A 19597-nucleotide genomic window follows, 5' to 3' on the forward strand; every position below is an offset into this window, starting at 1 on the left:
TATTAATATAAGATGTTAATAATAAGGGAAACTAGGTGTGGGATATATGAGAACTCTGTTCTATCTTCTCAATTTTTCTGGCAACTTAAATTATTATTTTTTTAACATCTTTATTAGAGTATAATTGCTTTACAATGGTGTGTTAGTTTCTGCTTTCCAACAAAGCGAATCAGTTATACATATACATATATCCCCATATCTCCTCCCTCTTGCGTCTCCCTCCCTCCCACCCTCCCTATCCCACCCCTCTAGGTGGTCACGTACCACCGAGCTGATCTCCCTGTGCTATGCGGCTGCTTCCCACTAGCTATCCACCCTACGTTTGGTAGTGTATATATGTCCATGCCACTCTCTCACTTCGTCCCAGCTTACCCTTCCCTGTCCCCATATCCTCAAGTCCATGCTCTAGTAGGTCTGTGTTTTATTCCCGTCCTACCCCTAGTCTCTTCATGACATTTTTTTTTTTTTCCTTATATGCGAGACACTTTTCCAGGTACGGGCAAACATTGGATGGCAAATAGGCCTGGGCTCTGCCTTCATAGAGCTTTCTGTTTAGTGGGGAGACACCAAAAGTTGTGGGGAAAAAAAACCACTTTGGGTGGTAAGATCTAGCATGACAGGGGCATTTACTTTAGCTAGGATTGTTTAAACAAAAGTTTAAATACTGCAATAGGATTTAGTTAGGAAGATCTCTTTGAGACCTGAAAGATAAGAATGAAGTGGTCATGCAAAGAGCAGAGGTGAAGGAGAGGCCGTGTTTCCAGGTATAAGAAACAGCATGAGCAAGTCTCATCATATAGGAGCCTTGAGGAATTGAAAAAATGGCCAGTGTCTTAGGTTGAGTTTTTGCAGAAACCAGTCATGAGCAAGGATTTGAATGCAAGAACAAGGATTTGCATGCAAGTAGTTCATTAAGGGGAGGGAAAATGGTCCCAAAAAGCATTGGTTGGAGAGTAGGAAGGTGAATTAGGGAAGATGTGGTTTTCAAGCAGATATAATGGGCAACTAGGGCTTATCCACTTTGGGGAACTCTAGGAGACAGTGTAGAATATGCCTTGCTTATCCCACCTGTGGGACAAAGCTGGGGTCTTTATCAACCAGCTCCCATCAGGAACTGGCTGTAAGCTGCTCCTCAGGGGTAAATACCTGTAACTGGAATACCTGTATGGCAACTGGAAGCCATAAAGGTCAATACACATGGAAACAATGAGTGCCAAGTGTGTATGGGAGGAACGCCCACAAGGTCTTTAGATATAGCCAGTGTATGTAAAGAATAGGTAGCAACAGGGAAAGTGGCACTGGATAAGGTTGGAGAGGTAAGCAAGGGGCTATTTATGTAGCACCTGATGATAAGCAATTGCTGCGTTCTACCCCTGGCAGTAACACAATACCATTTGTTGTAAGATCACTCCGGCTATTGTACTGGGAATGGATTACTGAGAATGTGGACACAAGTTGAAATAGGCAAAACAGTTATGCTGCTGCTATAGCAGTCCAGGCAGTAGAAGCTTGGCTTCAGCATAGGTGGGGTAGTGGAAATGGAGAGAAGTGGACAGATATAAATTGCATTTTGCAGGTGGAGCTTTCAGGGGATGATGGAAAAGGAGGATTTAAAGATTTTAAGTCTGAGATGTCACCACCAACTCAACAGGAGCTATCTAGTAGGCAGTCGGATGGGAGCCTGGAGCCAAGAATAGAGATACGGTTTGAAAATATAAATTTGAAAGTCCTCAGTATGCAAATGACATTCAGTGCCAAAGAAATAGATGAGGTCAAATGAGAAGAGATGACAGAAGAGGACCCAGGGAGAGAAGGAGCCAGTAAAGGCAGGTTAGGAAGGAGAGGCCAGTAACAAGAGAATTTTCAGAACATGGTATCCCAGGAGCCCAGTGAGGAAAGGGCTTCAGAAAAGATATAATGGTCAACTGTGCCAAACATGTCTGTGAAGTCAACGAAGATAAGGACAGAAATGTGAAGAATGAATTTAGAACTTAGTGTTGTTGGAGACCTTGACAACAGCAGTTTTGGTTATGAGGAGAATGTAGTGACTGGAGTGGTTGAAGAGTGAATGAAAGCTGGGAAATAGAAACAGCTTGCAGAAACAAGCGGTTACAAAAGTTTGGCTTTCATGGAGTCCAAGAGAAGGGGCACTAAGTGGAGGGAGGTGCTGGACCAAAGGACAATTTGTTATTGTTTGGTTTGGTTTTGCTCTGTTTTGCTAAGTGGGAGAAAATTACATTTTTTGTTTTATTAGAATGATCTGAGAGGGAATGGTAAAGGACCTGGAGCACAAAGCAACCACAGGTAGAAACAGCACACTTCTTCCACATATTTTAAGAGGAAGAGCAGAGAAGATTCAGGTCGATGGTGGGAGGAAAGGGAACACCTGTGCAATGGCTGCTATCTTCTTGATATCTTCTTGATCATGAAGAAAAGTAGAGAACTAAGAACCAAGAGGGATAGAAGATATATGTGGCAGTTTGAGAAAAGGTAAAAACTGCTCCATTATGTTGAGAACGCACGGGAGGTACATCATGTCAAAGAGAGTCAGCTTGACCATGGAATTTCTCCAGCGGTATTCCTCCACTCAGGGCCGGACACAGAGGTGGCTCATAGCTGGGATTTTCAGGGTTGGGGTGTTTTCAGGCGAGTATGGCAGCAGTAAAGAGAGGGAACTGAGGAAATGTAAAATGACATTATTTCGAATGGATCATGGAATTTAAGATGGGTAATTTCCGAAAAGTGCCCAGTAGGGGCTGATGGATAGTGGAAAAAGTCATGGGGTCAGTGGATTGGCATCTCAATGAAATCCAAAAAACTTAAGTGCAGGATTCTTGAGCAAGTGAGTTTAAATAATAGAGGTGGTAGCTAGTAGGAAGCTTAAAGCAGGTTACAAAAAAAGGAAGGACAAATCAGCAGACCCATGAACCAGATGCCCGACTTTCTAGGTTCTGGGATCTTTTACCAAAGAGATATAGGTTGTCAAAATGAAGTGTGGAGAATGAGAATGATGGACACATTCACTTGATATTTACTAGAACTGGTAGTAGTTAATGCTACCTCTTCATGTTTACTACTGAGAGCCATTTAAGTTCTGTCTACCAAAGTTCCAAATCAAGAAACTTTAGTATACCCTAGACACATTAAATGAGGGAAAATACTTTTTTCCCCACTCAAATCCATTATATACAATTCCAAATTTCACTTCAAAAAACCAGCAGGTGTCATTTACAGCATCCTTCTGATGAGTTAGAGATCCCAGACCACTTATTTTTAATTTCTGTTTTTGCAAATAATTTTTCAATGAAAAACAGTCATACAGCCAAGATTTTAGAATGGCAAGTCATTTTAACTTCACAGAAGCAAACTAACAGTACTCTAAATCAGTATTTCTCAAGCCTTTTCTTTTTTTCTTCAACTCGTTTGAGGGACAGAACCCAGAACAGTGGTATATTAGCATAATGATATAATGATGGGGGTGCAGGATGAATTAAGTGAAGATATTTTCCTACCTCATCTACTCCCTTGTTGGGAATCAATCAGTTACAAATTACAGTAGATATTATAAGTAATAGTGTTGGGAAAAAGGTGGGACTCAGAAAAGGCAACCATTAAACACAAAATACAGAGCATCTGCCTTTGTATCAGTTTTGTTTAGAACTAATGTAGCACATAGAAACTAGGTTGAGGTCAAAGTGGAAAGCTTGGTTTTAATCCCGGCTGAGCCCCTCATTAGTTGGATGACCTTCAGCAATTCACTTGGTCTTTGTTTCTCATCTAATAAAATAGAGGCAATAGCACTGGTTCTACCACTTCTCAGGGTGTTCTAAGACTTAAATGAAAACCCAGTTTTTACAAACATTAAATGCCTAGGATGTCCGAGACACTGAGCTGAGGGGAACAAGAAATAAAATAAATCCCTTGCCTTCATGGAACTTACATTTCAGTGGGGGGAGATAGATGAAAAATAAAGCGGGAGAAGATGGGTGGTACTGGTGGGGGTGGAGTTGGAAGGCATTCTGTCTTACACGAGGTGGTCAGGGAAGGCCTCTCTGGAGCTTTAATAGAAACTTAAATAAAATAAATGAGTGGTCAGGGCTTCCTTGGCAAAAGACATGGCAAGAGCAAAGGCCCTGATGTCGGAGGGGCTTGGTGTGTCTGAGGAACAGCAGTCAGTGTGGCTGGAATGGAGTGAGCGGGTGGAATGGCAGCACGGTCCAAGCAGTGGGATTTCGATTTGATGGTGGAAGGAAGGGGTAAGGCTCTCACATGAAAGGAAATGGGAAGCCACTGGAGGATCTGAGCAGAAGAATGTAACCTGACTTACGTTTTTGTTTTTTGTTTGTTTTTGTTTGTTTGTTTTTTTGCGGTATGCGGGCCTCTCACTGTTGTGGCCTCTCCCGTTGCGGAGCACAGGCTCCGGACGTGCAGGCCCAGCGGCCATGGCTCACGGGCCCAGCCGCTCCGCGGCACGTGGGATCCTCCCAGACCGGGGCACGAACCCGTGTCCCCTGCATCGGCAGGCGGACTCTCAACCACTGCGCCACGAGGGAAGCCCCTGACTTACGTTTTAATAGGATCACTCTGGCTACTGTGTGGAGGACAGAATAGATTACAAGGGGTCAAAGGTGACTGAAAGGAGACCAGTTCAGTGGCACAGCATTAAGGCAGACAGGGTAGGCTAGTTTAGACTAGGGTGATAGTGGTGCAAGCGGTATGTGGTCAGAGTCTAGGTGTATTTTGAAGGAAGAGGCAACAGCATTTTCTGATGGATTAGACATGAATTGTGAGAGAGAGGAGTGGGATACCAAGAGTTGTGGGCAGAACCAGCTCAACAAAGGAGCTGCCGATATGAGTGCGCTTGCTTTAGAATTTCAAGAGCATTATATAAGGTGACGTTAACGAGTTCATTTTGTACCGCAGACCAGGCATTTGATAGAATAAAATCTCCTTCTATCCCTGATATAAGGTATTTCATGATTTTCACCCAGTTTTAATTCTGCAAAACTCACTAGTCAGAGGTCAATTTACGACAATGGAAGTTTTCAGTCAGAAAAGGTTTTATTATAAGAAACAATGCCATCAGATAAAAATGCAAAAAATTGTGCAATTATGGCAAAATGTTTAAAAATGTCTACACGTTTGCCCCCAAAGGACTACAGTACTTACTACATACCTGAGCACTGAACATTTAATGCCATTTTAAACTGCTTCACGTAGGGAATCTGATTCCTTGCAGGTCACGTCCACTTTTTCTCATGCACCAATGAAACCAGCTTGATGCTTAAGCATCAACTTTGTAGGATAACAGAAAACAAAGATGGATAATAAAGAATACAATTTCTACTTTCCTGAAACAGTTATACCACGTACAGTTTTCAGTGTGTAAAAAATATATAGGAAAGTGCTACATACTTTCTTCAAATGCAAAAACAAAGGTCAAGTGGGACTGGCATCTGTCACCCCATATTTTAATTCTGTACCCATTGTGCCTTTTACTTATATTCTCATCATACTATGCAAATGTACCTTAAATATCTAAACAAAGACCCACGCATATTACTAACCTTAGTTTTCTAGGACCTCTTCTGAAATCATTTGAAAAGTGGCAAAATATCCCAGCTATATAATTTAAACAAACAGTTCTTCATAGAAAATTCAATATATATTCTACTTCCGTAGCAAATTCTAAACCTTGGCTTTGACACACTATACTTAGACCACACCCTCAATATAGCAAAAGGATCAACTGTTGTGCAGATAAATAGAATAAATCGCCTGCAGAGTTAACCACAGTACATTGTACTCCTATGCATCACACGGCACATTGTAAATTAACTCAGTATTCTAATGTCATGGTTTCAAGTAACACGTTCTTCTAAATAAATACAGGAGATTGTCAAAAAGCGGCAGGAAGTCTTAGATATGCAACAAAGCTTTCGAAAATAAATTACATGAACATCTCTTATAAAACTTTGCTTTGTTTTTTTTTCCTCCCTTTGCAATGCAGCACAGTAAAGATGCTTCAAAATGCTCACAGAAATAGCCCCAAACCAGCAGGAAGACAAAGAAAAAATGGGGAGAAAAAACATAGGTGATTAGTTGACAAAGTTGATAATATCAAGGAGATTATAGACACACTACCAAGGCCAGCAAGAAGACAGCACGTATCCAGCTTCCCAAGACTAGATTTTTAAATGTGAATTCTCTAAATGCTGTCCACTTTAAATTCGGCTTCAGGAAACGTTCCCTACTTGTATAGGGCTATGACAAGCAGTTTGGAAAGTTTCTGAAAAACGAGGTATGTGATGCAAAGAGGCAATGTTTTAAATTTGTTTCACAGTATCACATTACCATTTGTGCAAGAGTTTTTAATACAAACCATGCCAGTTTGTTTTAACAGAATCAAAATGTTCCAGTTAAGGACAGACTCTGGGCTATACTTATATCCTTTATTAATTATTCCAGGCAGAGTAAAAAATAAGTTACTGATCCAAATAACTGCCTTATGTATAACACATGAGTTGATTTGTCCTCTGTTAATATTTCTAGCTAACTGTTAGAAATCCATCAGTTAAATATGAAAAACTATTTAGTACCTATAATGCTATGGTTCTATTCACTCACTATTTTCCTCCTCAGTCACCTTCAGCTAGAACAAGGTTTTCAATGCAAAATTATTCATAACTGTTAAGTGCAAAACTTTTTAAAAATGAGGTTTTATTTGTTATAGGTAACGTAAAAGCCATTAAGTGAGACTACTGCAGGAGTTTTATGTTTCTGGAAAACAGAATTTTAAAAATAGGAGTAAAACTTCACATTACGCTCTGTGCAGAAGAGAAATAAGTTACCTTTCATTGTACTGATACTGAATGGACAGGTAGAGGATAGGAAAGGGGGTTAGGCGACAAAATGGCCCATGTTAGTGCAAAATGAGTATAATATTCTTTTCACTATTGTAAGATTGAATCCAGTTAGACCAATAACTGGCCATACCTTGCCATCATGCTAGTCGAGAACCCTGTGAAATCACAAGAGTTCAACAGGTAAAGGACTATGGCCATGAAACTAACATACCAGTTTGAAAGGTAAGCATAGGCTCAGACAATTTAAATCTACCTAACTATACACATGAATTAACTTATACTAGCACCAGCCACCTGTGATTTTGAGCCCTTTTCAGGATTTAAAAAAATGAGACAGTGTTAGCACTTGAAAAAATTGTCAACAGAAAACTGCTACTTTAAAATTTAAGCTTAACTTAAAGCAACATGGGAAATATAAAACAATCACACTGAAAGCTCTTTCTGAGACTGATCTGTTTTTCCTTCAATCTACTCTAATAACAGAACACATTTAAATCCAGTACACTTGCAAACAGTACACAAATATACATATATTCAGAGTGAGGGTCTCAGTTAGTGCGTCTCTGTGGTAGAGAGGTCACAGCTAAAGTCCTAGTGATATTGCCTCAGATTTTTACCCGTATTTAAAATAAAAAGTCACATCAAACTCTTTTGGATGTCTCTAACCCATAATTCCCTAACCACTCTTCTAAGAGTGCACAGTTGTCGATTCATCTGGTATCTCAGTGACTATTCATCAGAAAATTCTAGAATGATGTGATTACGTTTATACCAGAAAAAAAAAAATGCTGATAATTGCACTTTGTTACCTTTTGCTTACTGAAGTGAAAACATCACAAGGATGAAAAGAAATCCTCCTACACTCATCTTTAAGAGCACCCGTCTCCATGTATAAACTCTCTCAGCTTTCTTAAATACTGACAGCACTTCTCGTATCATTAAAAGACTAAGTTCCCTCGAGCACAAGGTGCCAGTGAGCTCACTAAGGCCTGCCATTCATTAAAGTACTTTCTGAAGACACTGAGGATAGAGTTTAGCAACAGCACATTCAAAATGCCGGCCAAGGTCCCAGAGCCGATCTGGGGTCTCATACACTTTCATCCACTGGTCAGTGATGTCATCATATTGGTAAAGGGAATTTTTTCTGCTGGTTCTGAAGACATGTTCTTCAACGGTCACTTGAGTAGCTCGAACAAATAAATGGAGTTTATTCTGGAAAAGTACCAGTTTAAGGTATGGGTTTATGGACTCATCACAAGGAAAGTCCTTCTTACGAGTCCATTTATTGAGCTCAATATCATAGGCTTCTACAGTAAACATCCGCTGATGATTTCCACAGGTTCCAGCTATGTAGTAGATCGAGTTCTTGTATACAGCTGCTAAGCCCTGGATTCTAGGCACAGTCATGGGGGTTAAGAAACCCCAGTAGTCTTTCTGAGGCTCATAGAAGAGGAAAAATTCTCCTAAAGAAAGAAAAAGGGAAAAAGAAAAAAGAAAAAACAATAATATGTACATTTACATGTCTCTTTTTGGTTGTATGTTCAAGACTCAAAGGTATAATTTTCCAAATATTTTACTTTCTAAAATATTTCTTTTATAATCTCCATAGATACATTAAATATTATGGTAGCTTAAAACATCTTCATTCCATGCACAACATAACATAACATTAGGGTGAACCTGAATTGGGATGTTCAAAATGGGGAAGTATGAGGCATTAGTTTGGCTTGATGGCAGTATAACAGTTAAGAGCTTGGTGTCATTTACTCTATCCAGTTGGGTATTTCAGAACATTTATTTGAAGCCAGCTCTAAAAAAAGAGCATTATTACTAATGGCTAACCAGTAAGATGAAAATATGTAGATAGCTTCAATCATGAGTAAGCCACTATAAATTTAAGTGCTAATTATTTAATTAGAAGATAGTACATAGAATTGTTCAGATTTGTGTCTATGGGCCACTAATGTGTTTACTTTAGCGTTGGTGTAATGCAAAGACAAATACTCAAGAGGAGGAAACATGACCTTAAGATGATAGAAAACATGCACATTATTTATGGGAATTGACTCTGAGTCGGTTTCAATTCTATTTTGACAATGAAAGGGTGTGCTGAGTCAGACTGCCAATACAAAAATGTCTAAAAGAATTAAACTAGTGAAGATTTATAAGAGCTTGGTAATTATGACATTTGTAGAAAATCCTTGATATGAAAATCTGAATCCTTTATGAACAGATTAAATGATACTCCAATAGCCACTGATAGTAGAGCATAAGCTTCTGACTATTCATGTCAAGTTTATTTATATAGAGAGGCTTTGTTTAGATTATAAGTACCTACTTCCAGATTGAGCTTCCCCTTGAAAACTGTTTTGAACTAGGTTAACTCCTACCAACAAATATAACTGCCTACTTAATCAAAGTGATGCTGTAATTTCAATTTTTCACAAAAGAGCTTGGTAAAGTCCTACGTTTTGCCTGCATATTACGTATGCTTATTGACTAACATATAACAGGATTCTTAATAAAGACAGGAATTAACACTTTCTACCATGTACTACCTCTCTACAAATTTCTTATAAAAAGGAAAGATAATACATTTTAAAAGTTGATTTTTAAAAGCTAAAGTCTTCTTAATAAATTAAAACCAGTGGTGGGCAATTAAGAAAACCCTCAGTGCCTCAGATTCCTCTTTTATAAAATACGATCTCAGATTAAACAATGTTCATTCCAGCCCTGAAATTCTATTAATTCATTGTTACTTTGCCTTACTATTTACATTAATACACAACTTTTACATGCCCTTTGGGAGTCATCTAATTAATTCTATCTCTATCAACTAACTGGTTAGCCAGTAAAACCAAAATATATAAAGAGAGAGCTTCATCATATTGGATGATATAACCTATTCAACCACGCCTGCTCGATTTTACATCCATTCAGGTACTCCATTTTTTGGCAAGACCAACAAACCTAAATCATGTCCATGCTTCTAGTCAACTAAAATAAGGCACTAGAGAGTACTACTCCCTCTGGAGAATTAACTTTACATTGAAGTTTAAACAAATGGGTTTACGCATTTCTAGGAAATTTTAAGTCAGATAAAGGATTAGAGCAAAGAATATTAAAAAAAAAAAAAACAGAATGGGCAAAGACCTAAAAAATCACCTGTGTCTACACAGAAGTTGCCTCCTTTTCCTTGTTTTATTTGAGTAGAGTAGTCAGTGTAAGGAAAACATTTATATATAAGCAGTTAAGAAACACAAAAGAATAAGGATGTTGGTACTGTCAACACTGCATTCAGCATTCAAGCAACTAAGATAAGAATCCAAACACAAGGAAAACAATAGTTAGCACAAATCAGAACCTTGAATCAAATACCTTATTTGCTCTTACTAAGTTCCTCTTTCTACTTCTACTAGACCATCTTTGCCAGGGTAATAGTCTTCAATCGTTTAAACAAAAATTTTTAGGCTAAGTATATTATCGTCCCTCTCATAATGTTAACAGTAAGAAAAAGGAGACATCTCAAAGTTTTTCAGTGAAAAAAACCTGAAAACAATGTTATGGATGACAACACTAACTGCAGTGAAATTAAAATCTTGAAGACTGTAATTGAAAACTCTCGGTAATTAAGTTTCATAACCTTTGCGATCGTAAGGCTTATACAAAATTCTTTGGCAACTGAATAGTACAACTGCAGTTGATGCTTTGTTCTTTTTTCTCTTTTAAACGAATCCAGTAAGTTCCATAAGAAAAGTAGGTGCTACATTTCTTGATTATATATTACTGAAGAGCAAAAAAGTCATGTATCAAGCTTGCTTTCTTGTTGGAAGTGTTAACAATGGCTCTGAAAGAGTTTTCCCCAAATCCTGAACTATTATTTATGAAAAAATATTTTCAAAAATACTTATTCCGCATGATGTGAAAACACAGTAAGAACATAAAACACAGGATCATTTTAGGAACCTGCCTTTTCTGATTGAAAAGTTTATTTTCTTTACTGGTCCTTTAAAGAACAGACTGTTCCAACAAATAGTTTATGATAAGAAAGCCAGAGGCATTCCTCAATGAACAGGAACAACTTATGTTTTACTATGAGTGGGTGAACCACAATTTGACCTGTTACCCTTTCATGAAGAACTAAATCACTTAGGCACCTACCCTGTAAAACATAGATCTTCTCTTTGTACTCCACAGCATTATGAAACTCCATAGCAACAGGCATGGCACAAACGGTCGTCCAGCAGTTCTCTCTGCTGTCGTAGCACTCCACAGATTTTAGTGAGTTTCTCCCATCGCCTTCATAAACTCGCCCTCCGATTGCATACATCTTACCACAGCAATACACCAGTTTGCAGCCTATTCTGGCTCGAAGCAAGGACGGCTTGGATAGCCACCTATTAGTGGAATGGTCATACATCCAGAAATCATTTTCTGCCTTGTGGTCGATGGATACCTCACTACTGCTTGGCCTGTACCCTCCTGCTATGTAAATATCATTATCTGGTGATACGAGAATCCCAACTTCTCTTAGATCATTTGGTGGTTTGCATAGTTTGAACACTCTTCCTGTGAATATATCTAGACAAGGCACTGTTTGCTTCTTTCCTGAGTGTTTGTGGGCAGCATCAAAACATATGATCATTTCCGATGCAGTCATTCCAAGTCTCTGTGTACAGCCATTGGTACTGGATGGTCCCTTTTCCACATAGCTTTTGGCTATAGCCTGTGCAAACTGAGGTGGAATTTTCTCTATAAAGGTGTCTTCCATCAGAGGAAAACGTATGCATTTGGCAAAAATTTCTGGAAGGTGCACTTCTCTTTCATTCTGTTCATGTTCAAACCACCTTACAATGCTCTCATAAACATGCTCTTCCCGGTCTACGTTTAAATCGTCACTGTCTAGGATACTTATCAGTTGGTCTTTCGTCAACTGAAGAAACTCTTGTTCTTTGGTGACACACAGGAACTTTTTACGAATGTATTCTTTAGACCGATCTCCGAGTTCCTGATGACCATAATGATCAGCAAAGATGAAGACTCCAATAGAATTCTGTGGGTCCAGATGACTGATCATGTACTTAGCACACTGGTCTTGGATGGAGGGAATCTGGAAGATGCTAGCTGCAGTGAACAAGGCTTGAACATTGGCCTCTGTCAGAACAACTCTGGAGGTATAGGCATAGTTCAACACTAAATCCATCGACTCAGCTTCAACACCGACGATTCGAACTTCTTTTTGAGTGCTTTCTGTAAGGCCGCTAGTGAACATGGATCTAGGAAGGAAAGAGTGGTGAATTTATGTGTGCTATAAATAAAAATTACTGTGGCAAATTTTTAAAAACATAAAGTTACCACAAAGATAACATTTTGAAACTGTAAAATATTTCCTAATGTGTTTCCCGATATCCTAAATATCAGGAAAACGGATAAAAGTTGATCATCTAGCAGAAGAATTTAGTCTGGCTAAATTTAAAAAACTCTATTCTCAGGACCAGTCAGTCCACTTTGTGCCAACTCTGAGAAAAGGAGCATATACCTAATTAAAGCACACCAGAAGGTGGCATGGAATATTCCGGGACATCTTATTTCCCTTGGAGCCCGATCGAGGCTTCTGGTCAAGATGCCTTAGGGACTTGAGATCTTCAATCACCAGGTCAGTCAGAAAGTTTAAGAATACCCATAGAGTGTCAATGTGACACATTAGCATATAGAGACTATCTCATAAAACTTCTCATGACCCAGTGGAAATTTACGAGGCAACCTGTGCTCAAAACATATCTTTAAAAATTTCAACTTAGAAAAAAAACAAGATGTTCTTCAGAAGTTCATATTTTCTATCTACTCGTTTTTAAAATAATTATCCTTTGAATGCTTCCTTAATGATTATAAAGAATATAAAGAACATCAATTCACTTATCCTTGGATATTTTGAAAACCTTTGCTTGACTCAAAGTTACCATATTTTTACCTATTTATATTTGTATATAAATAAAGATTACAGTAGGGTTAATATAATACCTACTTCTAAAGAGAGTTTAAGAATTAACTGATTCTCTGGAGAAGATAATGGTTTTCAAAATTCCAAACTTTTGTCTTTGAGACCAAGCTTTCTTTTCTTTTTTTTTCTTTTATATTATCTGTGCATTTATGGTACTTTCTTGGCCAAAACATTAAGTAGCCAAAAGCCTGGCTCTTTATTTAAAGTGCTAGTCATTTATAAACATCATTTGCCTTTCTTTCCCCTCCTTTAAGATTTCTTTCTAGTCTGTTCTTAAAATTAAATAAAAAAATAAAATCAAAAGGTCTTTTAAAATCCTCTTGAGAAAAGGACTGTGTGCCCTAGGATGCTTAATAGATGCCTGTTGAAGACACCGACCTAACACTGCCGATAAACTTCATCATTCAGATCCGGACCCCTCCTATTTTATTTTTAAGTGTGATGTTATGAAAAAACATATCCTTGAATGGGAAGTTTTCCGGTCACTTTTAAAGTTTTCATCAAAAACATGAAATTAATTCAAAAATGCAATATGGAATATTGGAGGTATACAAGGGTATCTGGACCCAGCTTGTTGCCTGGACTAACCATCCTTTGAGTCCTGTTTTTACCTCTACTATGTAAACTTTAAGTTTAATATCATGCAGAATTTTTTTTTTCTTAAATGACTAGAAACTAGATGTACCATTGTATGAGCTGGTTTTCAATTCCGGTGCTGAAAAACTCAGTTATACAGTTCCCAATTAAAAAGAAAAATAAAGCCCTTCATCAGGCAAAGATTAACTCCCAAAGGAGAATATTACCACATAGCCCTATTATCATGGGAGCTACTACTGACTTGAATAAGCTGGTCTCACACACAGGAGCAGCGTGACACTCAAGTTCTCTGTTCTAATAGGTTCTTTATGTAAACTCGATATGAAGTAGGCGTACTTCCCCACACAAAACCCTGAGCAGCAAGAAGTTTCTATTAATCGTACGAATTTTACTTCTGACAAGTCGCTGGGAGCAGGAAACAGCCATGCCAGATTTCAAGCTATTCTATTCTTCCACCAGTGATGCAAGACTTAGAAACTATTAAGTATGTCTTTCTACAACTCACATAAGGAGCAACAATGGTACCAAGAAAGTTCTATACAAACAGCTCTAGCAAGAGAGAAGAACCTAATCCTTAAGTCTTCTTGCCAAATATCTTCATTTGAATTCACATATCTTATGCTTAGAAAGTTTTTCAAGCATTTCCTTAACTACTTGGAAATTAAGAAAATCTGTAGCATACTTCTTTCCAAGTGATTTGTCAGGTCTTCAAAACTAATTTTAAGTATGATAGTTAAATTATATAAGCCAGAATATAGAATTACAGTGAGATATAGACATTTTCACTTTATTTCTTTTTACTATTCAAATCTAATATACAGTGAACACTTCCGTATATTAAACTTTAAAGAGAACCCACCCTTGTTCCTTAAACGTCATACAGTGACTAAGAAGCCTGGCTCTGGAATCAAACCCAGCCTCTGCCACTTACTAGTTAGATAGATGATTTAGGCAGGTCACTTAACCTCCTTGAGCCTCAGTTTTTTCACACGTAAAATGGGAATAACAACTATGTAGAGACAGGATTGTAAAGATTGCATAAAACAGTGTATGTAGAGTGAGGCTTGCCCAGAGCTTGATAAGCAGTAATTGTGACAAATATTTAAACACATAAATGACCTAACCTCATCGAATGGATAGCCTAGATAAATGAATCTCACCAGCAGTTTCCATTAGAGGCCCAACTTCATACCTTCTGTGTATACCAGTTTCTTCTTTTTTCTTTCCAGCTCACTGCCTCGTTATGGTTAATACTTAATAGTCCAATGACCTACCCTACGCAAGTCTAAATGGTTACATCACGAGCAGCAAACTGAAGTGACTATATTTAACACAGTATTCTGAGAAAGAGGAACCAGAAACTACTGTCTGGAACACTACACTGCTATATGCCCTAAAAAGGTTGAGAAAATTATTTCACAGTCATTTCATGCACCATTTTTGAATACAGAAAGGCTTAAAGTGAGCACTTGAAACAAAAGGAGAAGTTAAACTACTCAAACAGGAAATTGCCTTTATCACTGATCTTAGAGTATGAAATTATTTTTTAGACCCAAGTTTTGAAATTTTACTTTACAAAGTTTTATGATGTATAAAGATGAATATAAATGAAAATGAAAACTTAGCTTAAAAATACTTCTGGAAATCTTAAGAAATAATCACTAGTCTGGGGCCTAAGACACATAGAAACTGTATTTCATTCATTTTCATTTCACTGCTCTTATCCCCAGGGCATTAAAACAATCCATTAAGTGGGTAATTTGTTTTAAACTCTAAAAGAGTTAATGTGCACGAAAGAAATCCTGGATAAATTTTTGGAACAAATTTCAGATTAGCACTGTCCAATATAACTGTCAGTGATGGAAAGGTTCTGTATCTGGGCTGTACAATGTGGCAGCCACTACCTACATGTGGCTCCTGAGCACTTTAAATGTGGTTAGTGTACATGAGGAAGTGAATTTTTAATTTTATTTAATTTTAGGTTAGTGAAGTTTAAATAGCCACATGCGGCTAGTGGCTGCCATATTGGACAGTGCAATTTTAGATTTTCTGAAACATACAAACAAAAACATGTTCACTAACTTAAAAAACAACCACCTGAATTCTAGAAGAAGCTGTCAAATTTTAAAAGGGGCGGGGGGGGCGCTTAATAAAATAGGGCCTGTTATTTATTCTCAGGAAACAAAATGCATTGGTTTCATCTCATTCTTGCATCTCCGTATAAAAATCAAGTGGGCAATACTGAGGGAGAAAGGGAACTTGGTGAAGATATCAATAGAGGTTTCCACCATCATCATACCTGAAGTAAGGACTGATTGCAGCAAGAACGTTTCTATGACAGGAAAATGTTTTCCCGTGATCCACTTCCACTACAATGTCTGTCAGCTGTCCTTCATCGTACATTGTTTTGAGTTGCTTTAGAATACTGCAAGCATGGAAGGGGTCCATGGCATCGTTGGCTGTGTCTGAAGATGGAATCCCATTCGGTGTTGGGGAAGACTTACTTAAATCTAGGAGGAGAAAAATCGTACAACCACAAGAAGTTCGGAGCCAGTTTCGGCGTCGCGGGTTTTATTTTTTGTTTTTTGGTTTGGGTGGTTTTTTTTTTTTTTTTTTTTTTTTTTTTTTCTTGGTGTGTGTGGGATGGGGCGGGGAGTTGTTTCTTCGCTTGGCTTGTTTTTCCCCCGCTACAGAAATGCATATATGTACACAGACACCCCCAGTGGGACCGCGAGGTAGGATCTGGGAAAGAGCGAGCTGCGATGCAAGTTCACACACCAGCCTGCTCCTCTGGGAGCCCGGCGAGCCCGAAGCCCCGTGCTCGCAGAGGAACCGTGCGGGCAGAACAGGCGAGGTGTCTGCGGCGACTCCGCCGACAGCCAGAACGTCCCAGCTGAGAGCGAAGGGCAGGAGTCTCACGAGGGAAGCTCGATGGATGGCGGCCGCCAGTGCCCCGTCAACCGCCTTGAGAACAGGTCGGAGCGGCGGCGGGTACCCGGCCTCCCATCCCTGTCCGGCCGGACCGCCCACCTCCCTCCACGCCATTCATCCTCCCTCCCCTCATCCCTGTCCACCTCTCCATCCTTCTCTCCGGCTCCTCATCGCCACCGCCTCAGTTCGCAGCCTGAGCCTCGTCCCCGGCCCACCTCCCCTCCACACCTCCCAAGCCACCACACGACCCACCTGCCGACGCGGCCATTTCTCGACGGGGCCCGGGCTCCAGCTATTTAAAGAGGAAATGTCATTTCGCTTCTCTCTCTCCCGGGTTCCGGCTCTTCTAAGCCGCCCCTAGCCAATGGGGTGGCCTATGCATCCGGCTCCGCCCCTAAGCTCTGAACTCCGGGCGCCGATTGGCCACGAGGAGCGCACAGGTGAGTCGGGAAATGTAGTTTTATTGCCCCCGCTCCCGCGTGGTCCGGGTAGGGCGGAGGCCCAAGCCGGGGATTTCTATTGGCTGGTCCGGGAGGAGGCGGAGCGCAGGGAGCCGGCCAGCCTGTGTCTGTGGAGCGCGCAGTGCCTGCAGGGAGAGGTAGTCTTCTGGCTGAGGAGAGCTGTCATTCTGAGAGGCTGGGGTAGGGGAAGCTCTTGAAGTGCAAATTTCCCCATTTTAGGCCTGTCTCCAGGCCCCCGGATCTTTTTTTTGTTTTTCCCACCTTGTTCTTCGTTTCCTAAGTCTCCTGCCAATGACTAGCTTCCGGTATGAAAGCGGGGGTCCGCGTGAGGGCTGTGAAACCCGAAAAATTTGGAAATGGACAAGAAGGCTGTTGTCCAAAAATGCGAAGGAAATCTGACACCCCACCCCGAAGAAAAATATCAGTAGGCCGAAAAGCAAGCCATCTCTGATGAATCACCTGTGACACCCAATTGAAATAGCATCGCCTTGGCCGAGTGCTCCGGTTGCCACAGATTAACTTGGTCTGGTTACAACGGCTGCTCAGGATCTTTAACTCCCACTCAATGCCTTGCTTTTCTCGAGCACCCAGGGAACACCTGTTCCACTTTTAAGAGTACAAGAACATTATAAAGGCATTCAGACGCTTTCCTTTTTGCTTCTGGTAAATGGAGTGGTTAAGATACTAAGTAGACTGGGATTTCCTTTGACGAAATACTGCAAAGTGCCCTGAGTCTGGAGCCAGGGACAATTATTGAATCCCTGGCTCTTTACTTCTTAATGTGGATAAGACCCTTAGATAAGACCCTTTAATTCTTGGACACTTAGCTCCTTCACCTGTAGTGTGTGAATAATAATTCCTATTCTATCTGCCTCATAGGCTGCAAGCCTTTTGAAAAAAAGGAGAAATTTTACTGTTGACATGTTTTGATTTTCTTGTCTCGTGTTTGCAGCATGTAACAGGGTGGCTGGCACATTATAGATACTTAATATTTTAAAAATAAATGTAAGACACAAGTGAGCTAACATTGGAAATGCTATTTCTAAATGTTTAAAATGTAAGGAAGTCTTAACAGTGAATAGGAAGGAAGTTTTAGTAGAGATATAGTTAGCCAATGAGCATAGCTTTTCTAACCCTGAAAAGATCAAACAACTGAATTTCCTGATGAAGGATCTTGGAATTTGTGATTGTGAAACAGAGAGAATGGTGAAAAACAATCCAATTCTGTCCGTTAGGTCTGCTGAATAATTTAGATGTCAAAAGTATTATAATTCTGTGCAAGTTAACAAGAATTGGTGTTTCCTCGGGGCTAGGATATGTGGACATTGATATGCACTTATAAATTCATGTTATGAAAACCCTATCTGCACAGTTCTGCATGGATGAAATTGATTTAACTTTTGTTATTCAGAACTTTAAATTTCCATTTTTTATGAGCCAAACGCTGTTGCTTTCTACCTTATGGAAATATTGGGAGTTTCACTCACAGTATTCATGGTATTAAGAAAAAAAATGGCATCAATCCTTATGGTTGCCAGATTTTAGCAAATAAAAACACAGGACACACAATACTAGGGACATACTTAGAGTAAAATATCACTTGTTATTTGAATCTAATTTAATTGGGTGTTCTATATTTTACCTGGCAACCTTTTCAAACCTGTTAAAATAGGGGTTTTATTGTTTGTGTTTTGTTTTTGGTAGCCACCTGTCTAAGACTTAAGAAATTTGGCCAATTTTGTTTTTCATTTAATTCTCACCTAATTAACAAAGAGACTTGGCAATCTTGTTTAGTTTTTTTTTTTTTAAGTTTCCTGGTTCTTTGATCCCCAAGAATTTCTGAATTTGGAGGTGGGAAGAATACAAAGAACAAAAGCCAATTTAAATATAAATAGGGGAAAAATGAAGATTTATAATTACAAGGGTGCCATTTATATGACACTGTACATAGACTCCATTCTACTGGGCAAATGACATTACATGATAAAGATTCCATCATCATTACAAATACACTCTTTAAAAATACAGAATAAGTGAGAAGATGTAAAAATTGAGCCAATGGTCCCACAATATTCATTCTCAATGATTTATAAGACTACAAAGGAGATTTTATTTCAGGGTTGATACTAAACAGCCAAAGACTACAGCTTGTTTTCAAATAGTTCTAATTTGAAATTTAGTAAGAACTCACTGCTAATCTAGAAAGGCAGCAGCAAGAGTAAACCAGTTTTCTTCTTCACGTATTAGGTACTATATTGTCCTCTGAACCAATCTTCTCAAATAGTTACAGTTTAAAGTAAATTTTAGTAAGGATGAAAATTGAAAAAGCAAACCGGAATAGTTGAAGGACCCATATTTAGTTCAAAGTAGACATTTAGAGCTTTATTATTTTAATGTTTCTTACCTAGGAAGCAAAGGCAAAGAAGATTGCTATAACCATGGTTGTTTGAGAGTAGAAAAGTTTTCACATTTAAATGCTAAAAAGATGAAGGGTTATGAAAGCAGCAAATTTAGAAAATGAGAAAAATGCACAGTTGCCTTGGTTTTTTTCTGCCTCCACTTCAAGAGAACGACTTTAGCAATTATCAGCTGAGCCCAGGCTCCTGTTGATAATAATACCACACAACACAAGAATGATAGCAACTCTGATGAAGAAAGTGTAAAAGAAAATAGGAATTCACTTCTGCAAATCTGTTCTGCAGTTTTCCAATTTCCCTGTTCAGTATGGCTTCAGGCTGTGA

General features: G+C 39.0%; 2 protein-coding genes across 2 annotated transcripts in view; one reads left to right on the forward strand and one right to left on the reverse strand.

The window, feature by feature from the left end:
* Window positions 1–19597, forward strand: part of SUCLG2 (succinate-CoA ligase GDP-forming subunit beta) — a 621393-nt gene that overhangs the window by 593350 nt on the left and 8446 nt on the right. The gene's annotated exons all lie outside the window — the stretch shown is intronic.
* Window positions 5043–16717, reverse strand: KBTBD8 (kelch repeat and BTB domain containing 8). Its single transcript, XM_059075107.2, has 4 exons — window positions 16648–16717; window positions 15764–15974; window positions 11028–12142; window positions 5043–8329 (listed from the first exon to the last, which is right to left on the reverse strand). Exons 1-4 carry the CDS (start codon window positions 16661–16663, stop codon window positions 7866–7868), a joined length of 1806 nt encoding a protein of 601 aa, XP_058931090.1. The 5' UTR covers window positions 16664–16717; the 3' UTR covers window positions 5043–7865.

Source organism: Kogia breviceps, chromosome 10 (genome assembly GCF_026419965.1).
Source record: "Kogia breviceps isolate mKogBre1 chromosome 10, mKogBre1 haplotype 1, whole genome shotgun sequence".
In the NCBI taxonomy this organism is placed as follows: Eukaryota; Metazoa; Chordata; class Mammalia; order Artiodactyla; family Physeteridae; genus Kogia; species Kogia breviceps.